Genomic DNA, 19,116 nt, shown 5'->3' on the forward strand with positions numbered 1-19,116 from the left:
ATAAAGAGTTGGACATGACTTAGTGACTAAGCACGCATGCACACAGTCATTCATTCAACTTCATCTCTGATAATGCATTGGTTAAGAGTTCTCCTCTTTTGGACTGATCGGGCATTGGATAGGAATCTTCTTTTGGGGGGCTAGGGAAGTGTGACCCTGAGAAACTGGTTTGAATTGTTTGCTTGACATTTGATAACACTGCTGTTGCTGCTAAGTCACTTCAGTCGTGTCCGACTCTGTGCGACCCCATAGATGGCAGCCCACTAGGCTCCCCTGTCCCTGGGATTCTCCAGGCGAGAACACTGGAGTGGGTTGCCATTTCCTTCTGCAATGCATGAGAGGAAAGGTGAAAGTGAAGTTTCTCAGTCGTGTCTGACTCTTAGCGACCCCATGGACTGCAGCCTATGAGGCTCCTCAGTCTATGGGATTTTCCAGGCGAGAGTACTGGAGTGGGTTGCCATTGCTTTCTCCTGGCCATGGATAATTAAGTATGGATGATCAGAGCTCTGTTCCATCTTATAGTTCCCTGGGGTATTTTTGTAAATTGAGGAGATCTTTAATTATGCTCCCTAAATGAAAGAAAATGCCTCAGTACTGTCTAAGATCTGGAGAACAAATGCCCCTTATGGCTTGGTTATTATATCAAAGTGGGTCTTTCGGTATTGCTGTTGGTGCTATTGGGTGTGTGTGTTTATATGTGAACGAGTGTCTCAGTACTGAGTCCAAATCCGCCTTTTTCATCCTGATTTTGCTGAAAATGAGGCATGAGAATGTGAACAGGTGATATGTGCTATTGTCTATTACTGTTATTGTTTGTTTAAACTAAACAAATAACAGTATTTGGGATATTTGGGAACCGGAAAAAAAGAAAGTTCCCTGAAAATAGCCCCAAATGGCTGGGTTTTGTATAAGTAGTTAGAGGAGGAATTTATATTTCTCTTCCTGTGCCTGTGAGATATAAATGACCTACCTGGGGTCTCTGGAACTTATCTAAACATCTGTGTTGCTTGGAACTAAAGGAAAAAGGGATGTGGTAATAACATTTAAAAAACCCTCAAAACTTTTTAAGACTTTTATCATTTATGAGCAGCTAAGCTGATGTTTTGCAAAACTGCCACATCTTCAAGAAGAGTCATAAAAAGGATGTTTTAACAAAAACGAGTTTCTGATAACTTAAATCATAGTGCTAAGCTAGATAACATACTTTAAAAATCTAACGGAAACCGATTTCGTAAAACTGTTAGTAAAAAAAGATTAATTATATACAACTGAGTAAACTGATGAATATGGTTATAATTTTTTGGTTTTGCCTGAAATATTACTGGCTTTTAATCTGTGTTTTTCCAGATGTAAGGAAATCCTCCCCACTAAGTATAGTTATGACACAGAAAGTTAAAATTAATAAATAGGTATGGGAACTGGATTCCCAGGTGACACAGTGGTAAAGAATCCGCCTGCCAATGCAGGAGACTCAAGCGACGCAGGTTCGATCTCTAAGACGAGAAAATTCCCTGGAGGAGGCAGTGTCAACGCATTCCAGTATTCATGCCTGGGAAATCCCATAGACAGAGCAACCTGGTGGGCTACGGTACATAGGGTCACAAAGTGTTGGACATTACTGAGCAGGCACTCACAAGCACATCATGGGAACTGGAAGCAAAAACATATAAGCCCAATTACAAATTAGGTAGTAGTTAAGTATAGAAGGTTTCATCCAGTTCAAATAATTGTAGATAAAGAAAGAAAGAGAATTGTGCTATGTACTAAAGATTCTAAGGAATATTCACTGCCCAAGGCTGATCAATTCCTTTCTACAATCGCCTTTTATCACCCTGTTCAGCAGAAAGTAACCAGAGCTATCCCTTTCCCACAAGACTGTAGAGTGGACATTGACAGTGGGGAATTGTAATAGGCAATAACAAATCTAACTCCATATTGGATTTGTTTCTTTTACTTTATCCTTTGTATTCTATTGCTTTTGCTACCAGTTGATCACTAAAGGGACATTGCCTATCGTTTAAAGAATACATGATGGGCCATCTCAGAGAACTCTCCCCCATGCTTAAATGTTAAACAAAAATATCTCTGTTCAGTTCACAAGGAACATTCTGACCTAACCCACCAGTGAATGGCTGTTTTACAAAGTTGTTTCTTGCATTAACAAATGTGTGACTGAGCCTCTGATAAAATGACATATAGTCCCATATGAGATAAATGATTGTAATAGTGTAACTCTAGATATGGGAATAAGCAACAAGAGGGAATACTGACTTTCCTGGACCATAAGAAACTAGTAAGACAAGAGGTCCAGAGACTTTTGGCACTGTTAATAAGTCCTAGTCCAGTGATAGCACATTGAGTAGCCTATCAGTGCAATATTCGCCAGACCTGGGAATGAGCATTCCTAGCACATGGGATGAAATGCCCTCAAAGCCATGGTCAAATTTATGATGAAAGGGCTCTGCCAACTAAACATTGGCACTTGCCATCTACCTCTACAAGGGTTAAATCATGAGCCACTGCTCCTGCTAACTTTGAACACCCCCTGAAAGGAGTTCAGGGTGGAGATCAGGAATCAGGTACTCTATACTCTGGGAACAACTGGCAGAGCAGGCTTTCAGATTGTAAGATATGTTCAGAAGATTTTCTGAGCTCAAATTATTGCATTTTCTCAAGGATATGAAATCTAGGAAAGCATTAAAACCAGTAACGGTGACATTTCGTTTGGCCACTGAGGAGAGAAATGCGTTTGGAAGCAAAAATGGAGTAACTGTCAGACTCTGATGCCACCAGCCATTTTCAAAGCGGTGTCTGCTGGAATTGTATCTGACCGGGACCCTATGGGCACCTCTGTCAAGTTTATGATTGGTCTACTTATCTGAACTTTTATTCTTTTTCTTGTTCACACCTTGTTTCCTCAAGACTGAGGAGTATAAAGATGAGGGGGGATTTGTAACCAAGCAGGACCCAAGGAGGCTTCCTGGACAGAGTTCTCCCCCATACCCTCTGCTTTAGCTCCTCTCTGAAGTACCTGGATAACAGTATTTGATGCACATTTCTTGACTTGTTTTGCAGATGGTAAAAAACTCCCCCTCCCCAATAAATGGAAGATGTTAACCACTTGACGACCATGAGCACGTAGCGCCAGGCCTCCTGGAGCCTAAGGACTGACAATGTCAACCCCTGTGACACTGCCTGTTCCCTAAGCATCAGCCAATCAGAGAATTGGGCACAAACTGATCACGTTTGTACCCTGTCCTTTAAAAATGCTTTGCCGAAACCCTTCAGGGAGCTCAGGGTTTTTTAGGGCGTGAGCCACCTGTCTCCACGCTTGGCCCTGCAATGAACCTTTCTCTGGTCCAAACTTCGATGTTTCAGTTTGGCTTCACTCTACATTGGGCACACGAACTTGCTCTAACATACCCACTCAATTTCTATACTTCTTTCAAGTCCCAAATAAATTAAAAAATTCATAAACACAATTTGTTCATCAGTTAATAAGTCAGACTACCAGAAAGAGAAAATGAGCCCCTGATATTTTGTGATCTTTTGGGGATAGATTCTAGACCAGTTTTCCTTTCCCTTCTTTGACCACAAAGTTCTAAATGGCCCTTTCTGAGTAAAATTTCCTAATAAACATTTCCTGAGTGCCTGTTCTGTGTCTGTCAGGATTTGTGCCAGGTATCGGAAATACAGGAATGATTAAGACAGTTTCCCTACCCACAGAAAGTTTGCAGTTTAAAGGACTTGAGGCAAGTAATTTTACACAATGTAAAATGAGTATTGAATAGCATAGAAATCCAGAGGAGAGGCATCTAAACCTAGTTTTTAGTAATAGAGGCACAACTATTGTGGAAAGATCTGGAGGAGGTAATACCTAAGCAGAGTCTTAAAAAATGGGTAGTAGTTAGCCAAGTGAGGAAGGCAGGAATTTCCAGAAGAAGAAACAGCATGAGCAAAGGCATCGAGGTGAGTAACATGTTATGTGCATATGCTGGAAAGGACACACAAGCTCACGAGTTTGAGGCAGAGACTGGCAAGAGATGATACTGAAAAGTTAGAAAGAAGGCATAGCACAGAAAGCCATGCACAGCGATGGGGATAATATACCTAAAGCAAGCAAATAAGCAAAGACTACATTCTTTAAAGTACCTTCTGTCTTAAATTTTATGCCTCTAAACTCTGGTGGCTCAGATGGTAAAGAATCTGCCTTCAATCTAGGAGACCCAGGTTGGATCCCTGGGTTGGGAAGATCCCCTGGTGAAGGATATGGCAACCCACTCCAGTATTCTTGCCTGGAGAATTCCATGGACAGAGGAACCTGGAGGGCTACACTCCATGGGGTCACAGAGTCAGACACGACTGAGTAACTAACACTTTAACTTTCAAACTTTCCAAGTTGTTAGAAATTTCTCTACTGTATAACAGGCAGGGAAAATTGCTGATTGTTTCCCCTGCTTACCACTTATCCCTGAAATAGATAGATTCCTAGTCTCTTAAAATTTTTCTTAAATTTTATTATTGAAGTATAGTTGCTTTACAATAGTGTGTTAGTTTCTGCTGTACAGCAAAGTGAATCAGCTATATGTATACATACATCCCCTCCCTCTTGACCCTCCTTCCCACCCTCCCATCCCATCCCTCTGTTGCTGCTGTTTAGTCACTAAGTCATGTCTGACTCTTTGCAACCCCATGAACTGTAGCCCACCAGTCTCCTCTGTCCATGGGATTCTCCAGGCAAGAAGACTGGAGTGGGTTGCCATTTCCTCCTCCAGGGGATCTTCCCAGTCCAGGGATCAAACCTGCATCTCCTGTGAATCCTGCATTGCAAGCAGATTCTTTACCCACTGAGCCATCAGAGAGACTCTCCCATCCCTCTAGGTCATCACTATTCCCATAAGTTCAGGTCAGTCACTCAGTCGTGTCTGACTTTTTGTGACTCCATGGACTGCAGCACGCCAGGCTTCCCTGTTCATCACCAACTCCAAGAGCTTGCTCAAACTCATGTCCATCAAGTCGGTGGTGTCATCCAACCCTCTCATCCTCTGTTGTCCCCTTCTCCTCTTGCCTTTAGTCTTTCCCAGCATCAGGGTCTTTTCCAATGAGTCAGTTCTTCACATCAGGTGGCCAAAGTATTGGAGTTTCAGCTTCAGCATCATTTCTTCCAAAGAAATCCCAGGGCTGATCTCCTTCAGAATGGACTGGTTGGATCTCCTTGCAGTCCAAGGGACTCTCAAGAGTCTTCTCCAACACCACAGTTCAAAAGCATCAATTCTTCAGTGCTCAGCTTTCTTTATAGTCCCACTCTCACATCCATATATGACTACTGGGAAAAACCATAGCTTTGACTGGATGGACCTTTGTCAGCAAAGTGATGTCTCTGCTTTTTAATATGCTGTCTATGTTGGTCATAGCTTTTCTTCTCTTAATTTCATGGCTGCAGTCACCATCTGCAGTGACTTTGGTTACCATCTATTTTCAGTGCTCCATGTAAACAGAAGTTTGATATGCGACTTTGATAGTTTCGTAAATGCTATTAGGTTTGCTTTTCAGGTCATCCTTTCATAAAGAGGTTTATAAGTCTTCCTTCCCCTCCTCTCTTTTATGTCTGCAACAGGTTAATACAATTCCTTCATTTTAGCCTTTAGGTCATACCAGTGGCATATAACACTAATAGGTCCACATACACGTGCATGTGCATGCTCACACAGACACAAACACACACAGACATACACACCAACCTGTGCTTCATTCAAGACAAAATTAGATGAAACTTACTGATATTTTCTCCTGACTACCTTCCCACTTCCCTTATGGACTTTCTTCTGCCTTACCTGCTCAAATTCCCCAGGGCATATTTCTATTGCAAATGGAAGATTCTTGTCAGCCGGTGGAGAGCAGAGGAGCTGGACGCTGGACCCAGGACTTGGCTCATGGCTGGTTCATCCGTGTGCAGAGATTTATACTGTGCCTCATATAACTGACACCATCTTTTGCCTGGTATGATAGAGTTTAAATCCTTTGAGTTTTCTGAAGAAAAGGTGTTACCTTGGTAAACAGCATTATAATAGTACTTTCCTCCCTGGCCCAACCAGGATGCTTCCTCATAGTTTACTTTCCAAGCCTCGCCTTTCTTGCAGAGTGGAGTCCTTTGTTAGGGTTAGAATTTCCCATAAACCTGCTCAATAATTTGTTTTTGTTTGGCCTCTTTGAAATTTACACAAAGCATTCCCTGTAAAGGGCAACACTGTCCTGAAGGCTGAGAAAGGCACTTCAGACACAGGCTCAAAGTTGCTCTTTTCAGGCAGAGCCAGCTGAGTAATCTTATCTCAACTGGCTGCTTTTCAAGGTGCCCAATTCACGAGCTTTCCTCTCTGGGAGCAGTGTTTGCCCCAGGGGATCAAGTGCTTTCTAGTGAGGGGCAAAACTTTGGGAAATCCCAGAGCCCAGGACAGTACAGTCTGTTAAGGAGAATCTTGGGGAATGGAATGAACCCCACAGACCATGTCCTTCTCTGCCTCAAGCACTGGTAGAGATCAGCACTTGGCCCCAGGACAGAGACCAGACTGAGAGGTTACAAGGAAGCAGGGAACCCAGGAAAGGAGGAGAGACTGCAAAGGCAGCTGCCAGGCTCTGAGTCAAAGGCTATCAGTCATCTCTGCTCCGACTGCTCCACTCTCTCACAGCCCAGCCCTTTCCCGGGGCCGGGGCAGGGGATTGCTACATGCCAGCTTACCTGGGGAAAAACCGGAGCCTCACTTTAGTCCCTTCCGGTAATTGACATGACAGGGCAACCAGGCGGGGGAGGAGGGAGCTTCCCTTCATAAATGGTCCCACCCCTGGGCAAGGTGGCTCACTCTGGCAGCTAGTGACTGGGGAGTGTGTATCCGTCACCAGTCAAGCTCGGCCAGACTGAGAGACAGGCAGAGCAGCCCAGGGAGCCAGTGAACCATGGACAAGTTGAAGTGTCTGAGCTTCTTCAAGTGCAGAAGGAAGGAGGTAGGAGTCTGTGAGCTGCGGACCTGTGGAGGGCTTGGGAAGGGAAAACTTAAGGAGAGGCAAATCTCAGGTTTTGCTCTCTTTGGCTATTCCGTTTACCACATTTCTGTTCAACTGCCTTCAAGTGTGACTGAGATGTCCCCATAGAGGAGAGGAAACAGGACAGCTCTTACTCTGGTAGCGAGAAGACTTATGGTCGCCTCATCTTCTGCCTTGGGTATGCCCACCACTTTCTGTGTTCTGTCCCTCTCTGAACTGTGTCCATAGGTTAGAGGGAAATAAGAAAATAACCTGACCTGAGGGAACCCTTCCCTCTTCTCTGAAGTGGAGAGAATGCTGTTCCACCTGATGGGACATGAGAATTTGTCTGAATATTATTTTGTGGCTTTCAGAAAAGCACTGGTTTTACTCTGGAAAGGAACTCAAACTTCCCTGACAGCTCCAAACACCAAAACTAGCCAGCATGAAAAAGAGTCTATGATTTTTTTTAAAAGCAGAAACTATATTTGAACCTGTTTGTCAAAGAGCTCCTCCAATTTCAAGAGTATTGATTTCACCTAATTCATCTTTAAGACATTTGTACTTGAAATTTTATTTGGCCATCTTCATTTGCCTTTTATACTGGGTGCCACATGTAACCTTTTCACTAAAATTTGGATGACATAACCCAAAGAACTAGTAAAAATATCCACCTACAGAGGTTTTTTCATTTTAAAAGCAGTCATGCACAGAGGTGTCACTAGCTCTGGAAAACGTTCTCTTTGGCTATGTTTTTCAGGGTTTGTTTCTCTCTGTCTCTGTCTGCCTGTCTCTGTATGTCTTTCTCTCTCTCACTGTCACTCTATGAATTTTTGAAATTATGCTTCTGTGTAATTTTTAATAGAAAAATAAGCTGATGATATTTTTCTTTTTCTAGAATGCTGAGGTTGCACCCGAGAATCTTCATGTTAATGAAAATGATGAGAATCAGGAGCGTGGTAACTGGTCCAAAAAATCAGATTACCTTTTATCCATGGTTGGATATGCAGTGGGACTGGGGAACGTGTGGCGGTTCCCCTATTTGACCTACAACAATGGCGGAGGTACTACCCGCTGCCCCAATTTATTTCCCCTTCAGTTTTAAGGGAGGTGCTCTATGGCCTCTGATGATATTTAAGACCTAAGGAAAGGTATATGATAATATGGGTTAGTGGGAGGATGGGAAATGAGCATACTTCATTTTATTATTAGACCATGGTTTTCTAGCTCAAGTTGGAAAGCTGGTTTCATAAGATCTTCAGATATAAACTTGATAAAAGTTGCGTATTTAGCACTTTTGATTTCTCATTTGAAATCCCAAACAATCTTCATATGACTTACTCTTCTTAATTTATACATGTTCCTATAATAATGTATTCAGACTCAAGTTGTGTTTTGCCTAATTTATTGCTGAATCTAAGTAAAAGGCAGGGAATTCTCATTCTAATAGGAAATTCAAATAAATCATTTGCTTAAATAAAATAAGGCATTACATTTTGGAAACTTAAGTTTGGAAAGAGTTGATTAAAAGGTAATTAAAGGTTTTGTACGTTAAGCTGCAATATCAGTTACATATATTCCAAATTGGATTGACCAGGTAGAAGATCCTTCTAAAATGCAATAGAATTTAATTCAAGGCTAGGTGTTTAATTTCTGTAAAACAATATGGTTTATACCTCATAGATCACTAAAGAAGACTCAATTAGAACAAGGAGAAAAAAATAACTCTGAAGTGACACCCAAAAGGAAACAGAATGAATTGCAATATCCTCTAGTAATGTTGAAACAACTTTTCACTTACACCATATTTATTTACTTGTAATTACAAGTCCTATTAGAAGTGTAGAGGTGACATTCCCTTATATTTCAAAATTGGATACCAGTGAAACTATGCCACTGTAATTATTTTTCTTGGTACAATAGGATTTTGTGTGGCGATATTTCAATCTTACATTCCTTATTAATTGGTTATATTAAAACATTCATATTGCCCTTCAAAGATTTAAGAAAGGAGCTCTGTTTATGAAACACTTTAAGTGTTGGTCCATAAATTACCAACATAAATTACCAACTAGAGCCAACAGTGTTTAATCAAGAGTTTAGTATACATTTGAGCTGGAAGATGAGTCAGGAATCATATGTCCTAAGGTCAGTGTAGTTGAGAAAAGCATTCAGGTTCCTTTTCAGCCCCTTATGTTCAGGTTTAAATTAAGAAATACCCTGGGAGTTGATGTCATAAAGGGCCAGTACTTACTATAGATTTCTAGGAACTATATCAAACTAGGTTTAATATAGAATTTTTAAACTTAGCTGAAACAAAATGGCATTATTTTATTGTATGCTATTACCTCTCTCACTGTTTCCTCTAAAAATTAGCTTATCATATTGGCTCTCATTTTTAAAAGATCACATCATTTGAGTAGTGGATGATCTACTGTCTCTCAGTTGCTTCTCTTTTTTGCCCAAGGGTAGAACAGGAACACGAAATTCAAATTTGTCAAAAGTTAATAGATTAGATTTAAACTTATGGTCAGGCTTAAAAGACTGTTGCTAAAATCTGGAATCATTTTTATCTTTAGATGCTTTTTAACACTATAAGAAAGAGAAGTATCAGACTACCTTAGGGTCTAGGTCAGTAGTGTTAACTTTGTATTGCTAATCTACCAGTTATGGTTGTTATTAATAATGAAATAATATAATGGGTGAAAAGCCATTGATAACATTGAGGAAAATTGATTTTTGTGTGTGTCTACAAACCTGTTTACACTGGGCTGGCAAAATATTGCATATTGTTTTTCAAACAGATATTTTGTATTACTTTTTCTTCATATTTACCATTGGTGGGAATTAAACTTCTATTAGTCATAGTAATGATGGTATGTACATTGCAACATCTGTAAAAACATATTTGTCCTTATGTTCTGGTGACTAGTGACTTGCATGTAACAAGTACTTTATTGTGTTCTTATTTTTAGTAAAATATATTTTTAGGGTTAGAAAAAAATGTAATGCCCAGGTATGGTGTTATAGTATCATAATGGGAAAAGTATATGAAGAAAAAAATGTACATAATCCAACCCAAAGTCTAGTTTACTCACTTATTCCACATTTTCTTATTAAACATTGTTAATTTAAGACTTCTAGAATACTTAAACAAGAAATTTAATATTCTGTACCCGCTTCTACCAAAATTCTGGTCAAAGTTTTAATGAATTGTATTCCCTAAAAGTAGACAGGATAAATGTAAAATAATAAAAGGTTTAACAACAACAACAACAAAAAAACAACCAAAAATGGGACTGAATAATCTAAATGTAGGAATATTAGTCCTTATGAAATTGAATGTTAATTCTGCGTACATCTCAAGGGTTCAAGATTGTTATACCAAAAATAATGTTTCTTTAACATTGAGTGAAGACACATGACTATTTGGAGAATAATGAACTTAACTGCAATAGCTTCTACTTTGAACCACATTTAACATTTAAACCCTAAGTCTTAAAAGCAGATTGTTTTTGTTAGTTTTTAAGGAGAGAGGCGGGAAACTAGCTTTGAACATATACTATATGCCTGCCTATTTTGTGAAGTGTTTTCACATAGGCTCTGTGATTAAATCCTTACCACAAACTGATGACTTGGCATTGCTCTTCCCATTTATGAGGAACCCAAGACTGAGAGGTTAGATAAACTGCCCCAGGTCACATAACTAGTACATGATGAAGCCAGGATATAAACCTCGGTCTATCTGTCTCCAAAGCCTATGATCATTCAACTTCTTTGAATTGCTTTTTATCGGTTATTGTTTTTAATAATCACAACAACCTCATTAGGTAATACCAGCATCCCCATTTCATGGATGAGGAATCCAAGGTTTAGAAAATCAACAACTTTCTTACAGATTTGAAGCCCAGATTCAGTTCTCTCTGACTCCACTTATCAGACTGCTTTCAAAATGTTGTGTTGGTTGTCAAAGTGCCATCAAGATCTGGGCGTATAATAGTACTTTGGTTCTTTTTCTGCCTTTTCTAGGTGCCTTCTTAATACCATATGTGATTATGCTAGCCCTGGCTGGCTTACCTCTGTTCTTCTTAGAGTGCTCCATGGGGCAGTTTTCTAGCCTAGGTCCAGTTGCAGTTTGGAGGCTTCTTCCATTGTTTCAAGGTTGGTATTAGAATGTTTTCCTTGTTATGCTTATGGGTTTGTTTCTGCGTATAGCTGTCCTCACTGTGTGGATGAAAGCATTTAACATTTGCACACGATGGCCCAGGTAGTAAAGAAACTGCCTGCAATGCAGGAAACACAGGTTTGATCCCTGGGTCAGGAAAATCCCCTGGAGGAGGAAATGGCACCCACTCCAGTATTCTTGCCTGGAGAATTCCATGGACAGAGGAGCCTGGTGGGCTATACAGTCCATGAGGCAGCAAAGAATTGGACACAACTGAGCAACTAACTTTCAAAGTCACAGACATACACTGTTTTTTTTATTTGCCACCATCAAATTTAGAAATCAAATGTTAATATGTATTTCTCTTTATCTTGGGCTGCAGATATTGTTGGGGTTAAGAAGGATATGAGGAAGTTGTTTTATTTTCACCTTTTGAATTCTCTTGGCAAACAGTCTTGTGTGTTAACTTTATGGCTCTGCCTTTTCTTCTACTCCGTATGCGGTCTCTGTGATGTTGCTTTTGCCTATCTTTTACAATGCCTCATTCAGGAAAGTTGAAGGGCAGGTCACTATTTTTTTCTTGGATGATCCTAATGGAATAGGACACTGGGAACATTTTTTTTTAAATGCTTTGATTGTTATTAAACATTAAACAGCCTTTCTGTTTGAAGATTATATATCATTTTTGGTACGTGCTAGCTGCTGAAAGCTACCTGTAAAAGTTTCAATGTAACATCAAAAATACACTTATAGTGAGGTGAAGAGACTATTATGCTGGAATATTAAGTAAGCTACCTCAAAAGTTAGTCTTAGCATAGAAGTGATATTCAGTGTGCTAAGCTGCATTTTCAAACTAGAGAGTTAAAGAAATTTCAGAAGTTTAAATTCAGATAATTACAATTTACTGAATTTTCTTTACACACCTTGTAGAAATGCTGTACATTTCCCCTTAGGAAATTCTTTCAGAGGCTTTATCTTCTACTTGTCAAAATGCTGGTGTATAGATGAAGATGGGAGTATTGGTCACTGAATCGACAGGATATGAGCTTTGAAATTTTTTTTTTTTAATAGTACCCACTCTGACAAGAATTTACAGACTTAATAAGAATGAGTAAAGAACATGGCTTTTCTTTATGTGAATTCAGTGGCTTAATATAGATCTTTAATCTTAGCACCTTTTCCTGATCAACTCAAAATCTGTCTAAAAAATCAATCATCAAAATAATTTTGAGAACCTATTCAGACAACAGTACTGTCTCCCACGCCTCCAATAAAGAGAAAACATTGAAACAGTTTTCTCAGTTTAAAATAGATTTTGTGGAAATTGAGAATGCAGCTGTATGAATTAGCAAAAGAAATTTCACTTATTTTTTTAATTTTATTTTATTTTTAAACTTTACATAATTGTATTAGTTTTGCCAAATATCAAAATGAATCCACCACAGTACTTATGTTTTTAATTGTTCTCTTTTCCAGGTGTGGGGATTACAATGGTCCTGATATCCCTTTTTGTGACAATCTATTATAATGTCATAATTGCCTATAGTCTTTACTACCTGTTTGCTTCTTTTCAACGTGAACTACCATGGTCAAAATGTTCCATCAGTTGGGCTGATGGAAACTGTAGCAGATCACCTTTCGGTAAAATTCATTTATTTATTGTTAACTCTGAATCATTCATTCTTTTATATTTTCTAACAAGATTAAAGGCCTAAATCATTTCCTAACAAATTTAGGTTCAACTTTAAGTGAGCCACAGGTTACTGATGAAATCAGAATAAGTCATGTATAATGTGAAAGTTGATTAATGCAATATGTTAATTTCTGAGGGCAGCCAGTAAAGCTAAACCACTACTTGGAGTACTTCTTGCAGACCTAGGTTGTCAGTGGTAGACAAGGAAGAAAATGGGAAAGTGGTAAGAGAGAAAATCACTGTTTATGATACATAGTAGTGTTCAGGAGATGGTGAGTATTGCTAGTCTTTGGAATAATGTAGCATCAATATTGTAGACTATTACCACTGGGATTGGCTGTGTATATTGGAGAATAAATTGATACAGATTTAACACTTCTTAGGAATTTAAAGGTGTCATTTATTTATATAGGTTAAATAAGTCCACATATGAAAATTTCCCTAGAGTACTGAATCCCAATTGAAATGACTATTACTCTATAGCTGTTGTTACTGTAAATAAACTGTAAATATAAAAATACATACTGTTTAAAAGGGCAGATATTTTCATACTCACCCTCAGCTTAGTAGTAGAGAAAATTTAAGTTGCTGAGTGTGCATGGCTTATTCCATTTGTGAAATTTCTACTCCACATTCACTAAATAAGAATTTAGACAGTACCTTAAGTATTTCACCATTTAAAATTTATTTCCAGGAAAGCACTCGTCTAAAACTAAGTACATGTCTGTGTGTATTCTTTTTTTCTAATTTTAGTGACACATTGTAATGTGAGTATAAGCATAAATGAAATCTTTCAAGCGAATAAAAGCTGGGTAGACGCCAACAATCTTACCTGCATCAATGGAACTGAAGTTTATCAGACAGGACAGCTTCCCAGTGAACAGTATTGGAAGTGAGTACAGTACATTATCTACATTATCTACATCCTACATGTTAGTAAAGTTTTTTATAAATAAAATAAAAAATTGATCAGCTCCTTAACTCGTATAAGAGCAAATTATACTTCATTTGACTCAAATGTTTATCCTGTGTGAATAGTAGTAGCCTGCAAAATTAGCGCATAGCTAATAGATTGTCATTCATAAGTTAGTTATTAAATGGGCACAAGGTCATCAGTGATGATTTATATAGTGCTTATTATCTATAAGTTAGGGCATTGCTTTGAAGAAAAATATGCAATTTTTAGACTATAATGAGCAAGTTCTAATGATAAACAGTTGGGTGATGAATAATACTAGGGGCAGAATTGCTATTTAAGGCTGAAATTCTTCATTATTCATTTTGTTTATAGTTGTCGTTATATGACAAAATAGATGTTTGGGGTTATATTTGCTTTTATTAATTTTAAATGATCTCTAATCTCCTTACTGTATACCTGCCCTTTACCCTTATATAACTTCTTTGACTACTGCTGTAATGAAATCTTCCTCATCTCCATGTTACTGCTCTGTGTGACCCTTTTAAAATTTGGCCCCTGAAATGTTCTAAACATCAAGCTAACAAGTAAAACCCTATATCTATATATGTCCCTAGTGGAAATCATGGAATTTTCCAGAAAGCCTTTGAAAAAGGTATAAATAATGGGACCATTTAGCTTTGATAATAACAACAAGTATGATGAATTAGAGCTTCCCTGGGTCAGGTGGTAAAGAATCTGCCTGCAATGCTGGAGACTTGGGTTTCATCCCTGGGTCTACGTTCAATCCCTGGGTCGGGAACATCCCTTGGAGGAGGGCATGGCAACCCACTCCAGTATTCTTGCCTGGGAAATCCCATGAACAGAGGAGTCTGGCGAGTTACAGTCCACGGGGTTGCAAAGAGTCAGACACGACTGAGTGACTAACACTATGATGAATACAAAAATATTTAATACAATTTAAAATGTCTTCTCTGTCATTTTAACTTGAGAAAAAAAAATACCATAATGAGTAAAATAATCTGATGTTAATTTTTTTCCATAGAGGAGCTTTGAAATTTTAGGGGAAAATCGGAGCTAAAGGAATGAGTGGATCTTTTATTCTATGATTTGAAATTTTGAATTGGCTGCAGTTAACCAGAAAGTTTTGAGCCTGACTTATCACTGAATTATTTTTGCCCCTCCATACAACTGTATCAGTAAAAGGCTCATATGACATTGATGTCATATTAACATTAATAAATACTAATTAATATTAGTATTAAATGAATAAATATGAATTAGTATGACTATTAGTAAAATACTCATGAAGCTTCCCCTGTATGAAAGATATTACAAAATTCAATGTATTAAGATGAATGATTGTGTGTTAATCAAAGGACATCTGTGTTTTCAGTAAAGTGGCACTCCAACGGTCAAGTGGACTGGATGAGACTGGAGTCATTGTTTGGTATTTAGCACTTTGTCTTCTTCTGGCTTGGCTCATAGTCGGAGCAGCATTATTTAAAGGAATAAAGTCTTCTGGAAAGGTAATTTAGAAAACACCTTAGACAGTGATGTTGCTGTTTTCCAATTTCATTGTAGTTCAATGCCAAGTAGTATCAAACGCATGTTCTTTTCTATCATGAGAGCCTTCGAATGTGTGAAAAGCTTTCTAAGTAGGCAGCCTCACTCTAAGAAAATACATAAGAACACTGCTATTGTTAAGAATAAAACTAGCAAAAATTAGTACTAGATGTGTGTGAGTTCTCTAAACTTGGACCCTTCTAGCTGATACAGCATTCTGGGAGTATATTTTTAAAATTTCCATCCTATTATAATAAAGAAGCATGTTGAGTGGAATTATATGTTACAATTTTTGGTTTGGAAAGTCTAGACCCCTGTTACATATGTTATATAGGGTAAGAGTGTCAGCATTCCCATTATTCCACTGAGAGAGAAAGAAAAAAATAAAGCTATACAAGTGTTCTCTTAAAGCTTGCCAAAATGGACTCAGAACCCTCTCTCAGCAGAAAGTCCTCTTCTGAAAAACATTTCCTATGTCATTGTTTTATTTTTAAACTTTCAGAGAGCACTGTGGCAATATCAGAGAACATGAAATTTTCTCTGTGAGCAGCTGTACAATACCCAGAAAAATAAACATGTGTGTGTTTGTAACTACCAGACTGAAATTTTCATAAGGACACAGAACAAGAATAACTGTGGATACTATCTTTGTGTTCCTGGTACAATATCTAGCACAGTTACTGTTACATTGTAATGGACATACTGTTAGATCACAAAAATACCAGGAACATCACAAATTCAGTGGAAATTTTCCAAAACAGTGTTGCGATTGTACATTTTTTAAACCCTTGGTTGATTTTTGATGTTAATATTGAAAAATCCATGAAATTCCATTTACCCAGGCAATTAATTTTTACTGGTCTTGGGATGGTTTGTTTAAATCATCTCCTTGGGTATATTACCAAACATAGGAAATCTATGGAGCAAAGAAATTATCCACATTAATGAAAAGCTAGCCTCAAAGGCAGTCTGTTCATCTGGAACCATGTGTTATCTAGGATACAAGCAGTTCACATGTATATATGTGTGCTCTCAAACACTTTTAATGGTAGCTTTAAGGATAATAATATCAAGTGTCCAGTACTCACTTTAAAAGCTTTCACAGGATTTGAACAACTACTAGGAGATTTTCTTTCTTCTCTGGGATTGAGCATAGACTAACTACTGCAGTTAAAAGTTTACTTTTTAAACTACTTTAAAATCATTTTCCTTCCCACCTTAATGCACTAATTTACCAAGAGGTGATTTTCACTATCAGACATTTGTTGTTTAGTCACCAAGTTGTGTCTGACTTTTTGTGACCCCATTGACTTCAGCACACCAGGTTTCCCTGTTCTTCACTATCTCCTGGAATTTGCTCAAATTCATGTCCATTGAGTCAGTGATGCCATCCACCATTTTATCCTTTGTTGCCCGCTTCACCTCCTCCCCTCAATCTTTCCCAGCATCAGGGTCTTTTCCAATGAGTTGGCTTTTTGCATCAGGTGACCAAAATATTGGAGCTTCAGCTTCAGTATCAGTTCTTCCAATGAATATTCAGGGTTGATTTCCTTTATGATTGACTGGTTTGATCTCCTTGCTGTCCAAGGGACTCTTAAAAGTCCACAATTCAAAATCATCAGTTCTTCATGTTCAGCTTTCTTTATGGTTCAACTCTCACATCCATACATGAGTACTGGAAAAACCATAGCTTTGACTATACAGACCTTTGTCAGCAAAGTGACGTCTCTGCTTTTGAATTCGCTGTCTACGTTTGTCATAGCTTTTCTTCCAAAGAGCAAACATCTTTTAATTTCATGGCTGCAGGCACCATCCACAGTGATTTTGGAGCCCAAGATGATAAAATCTGACACTGTTTCCACTTTTATCCCATCTATTTGCCATGAAGTGATGGGACTGGATGCCATGATCTTCATTTTTTGAACGTTGAGTTTTAAGCCAGCTTTTTCACACTTCTCTTTCACTTTCCTCAAGAGGCTGTTCAGTTCCTCTTCACTTTTCTGCCATTAGAGTGGTATCATCTGCATATCTGAGGTTGTTGATATTTCTTCAGTCAATCTTGATTCCAGCTTGTACTTCATCCAGCCTGGCATTTTGCATGATGTACCCTGCATAGAAGTTAAATAAGCAGAGTGACAATATACAGCCTTGATGTAGTCCTTTCCCAATTTTGAACCAGTCCGTTGTTCCATGTCTGGTGCTGTTGTTTCTTGACCTGCATACAGGTTTATCAGGAGGCAGGTAATGTGGCCTAGTATTTCATCTCTTTAAGAGTTTTCCACAATTTTATGTGATCCACACAGTCAAAGGCTTTAGTGTAGTCAGTGAAGCAGATAATTTTTCTTGAATTCCCTTGCTTTTACTATTATGCAATAGATGTTGGCAATTTTTTTCTGGTTCCTCTGCCTTTTCTAAATCCAGCTTGTACATCTGGAAGTCCTTGGTTCATGTACGGTTGAAGGATAGCTTGAAGGATTTTTAATATTACCTTGCTAGTATGTGAAATGAACGCAACCGTTTGGTAGTTTGAACTTCTAGATTTACAAGCTGAATTTGGAAAAGGCAGAGGAACCAGAGATGAAATTACCAACATTTATTAGGATACATTTAGGAAAGCACTTCATCTGGATTTCAAATAACCATTGCTGAAATAGTGTTTATTTACAACATAAACCTGGGAAACATTGCCACATACATCAGAGTGTTTTGAAAGTGGATCATTCAAAGAGTGGTAAACAGAGAAAGAGGAAATTACGCCAACTTTGGTATTAGTATTATCAGACATTAATAGGCTAAACATTTCAACTGGCTAGTAACTTTGTATATAATTATATACCATGAGTTTTAAAAATAAGAACTTTTGGTTGTTCTTGGTAGGTGGTGTATTTTACAGCTCTTTTCCCCTATGTTGTCCTACTCATCCTGGTGATTCGAGGGGCAACTCTGGAAGGCGCAGCAAAAGGCATTTCATACTATATTGGAGCACAGTCAAATTTTGCAAAACTTAAGGATGCTGAGGTAAGACAATTTGGATTTCACATTATCTAAGGAGGTAAACCTTAGATAAAGTCAATACTGAAAATCTTTGATTACCTAGAGTCTTGTAATGTAATAGCTTGTAAAAGAATATGGAGTTAAATTTATTAATGTTTCTGTCCACTAGGATGCCTGATTTTAAGTGTTTAACATGACACTAATAGGTGTCTTATTGGAAGTGAGACTGTCATTTTTAGCAACAGGATTTTCAAAGTCATTTTTTTGAAACTGATCCTATTTGACCAAAAGGATTTGGGGCTTCTTAATCTGAAAAAGCATATTTCATGCATGAATACCCACAAATTGATGACCAGGGCTTCCCAGGTGGCACTAGTGGTAATGAACCTGCCCGCCAATACAGGAGACATAAGAGACGTGAGTTCAGTCCCTGGGTAGGGAAGATCCCCTGGAGAAGGGGCAACCCACTCCAGTATTCTTGCCTGAAGAATCCCATGGACAGAGGAGCCTGGTGGGCTACAGTTCATGAGGTTGCAAAGAGTGAGACACGACTGAAGTGATTTAGCATGCATGTGACTTATCAGATAAATGTGTAGTAGATTTAAAGATTACAGTTGATGGCTTAATCGTCTAATATAAACTTTGTCTTCAAAAGTTAATATTCTGAAGTTAAAACATAAATTTGAAATGAAAAATTCCATAAACAAAACTGTTATTTGTATACAAGACACATAAACATGTGCCGTGAATATGAATTGGTAACCC

General features: G+C 38.3%; 1 protein-coding gene across 4 annotated transcripts in view; it reads left to right on the forward strand.

The window, feature by feature from the left end:
* The first annotated feature begins 5,604 nt into the window (after positions 1–5,604).
* The window catches only part of SLC6A14 (solute carrier family 6 member 14), a 28,950-nt gene continuing 15,438 nt past the window's right edge, over positions 5,605–19,116 (forward strand). Inside the window, exons 1-8 of one of the 4 annotated variants that reach the window (XM_070366473.1) lie at positions 6,587–6,999; positions 7,125–7,216; positions 7,916–8,081; positions 11,047–11,178; positions 12,659–12,823; positions 13,629–13,767; positions 15,188–15,320; positions 18,235–18,375. In XM_070366473.1, coding sequence (XP_070222574.1) covers positions 8,012–8,081; positions 11,047–11,178; positions 12,659–12,823; positions 13,629–13,767; positions 15,188–15,320; positions 18,235–18,375 — 780 coding nt within the window. In that variant the 5' untranslated portion in view covers positions 6,587–6,999; positions 7,125–7,216; positions 7,916–8,011. Of the gene's footprint in view, positions 6,001–6,577; positions 7,000–7,124; positions 7,217–7,915; positions 8,082–11,046; positions 11,179–12,658; positions 12,824–13,628; positions 13,768–15,187; positions 15,321–18,234; positions 18,376–19,116 lie in introns of those variants that run through there. The other 3 variants (XM_070366472.1, XM_070366471.1, XM_005899339.3) reach the window with 3 other exon arrangements.

The sequence above is a fragment of the Bos mutus genome, chromosome X (assembly GCF_027580195.1).
Source record: "Bos mutus isolate GX-2022 chromosome X, NWIPB_WYAK_1.1, whole genome shotgun sequence".
NCBI lineage: Eukaryota > Metazoa > Chordata > Mammalia > Artiodactyla > Bovidae > Bos > Bos mutus.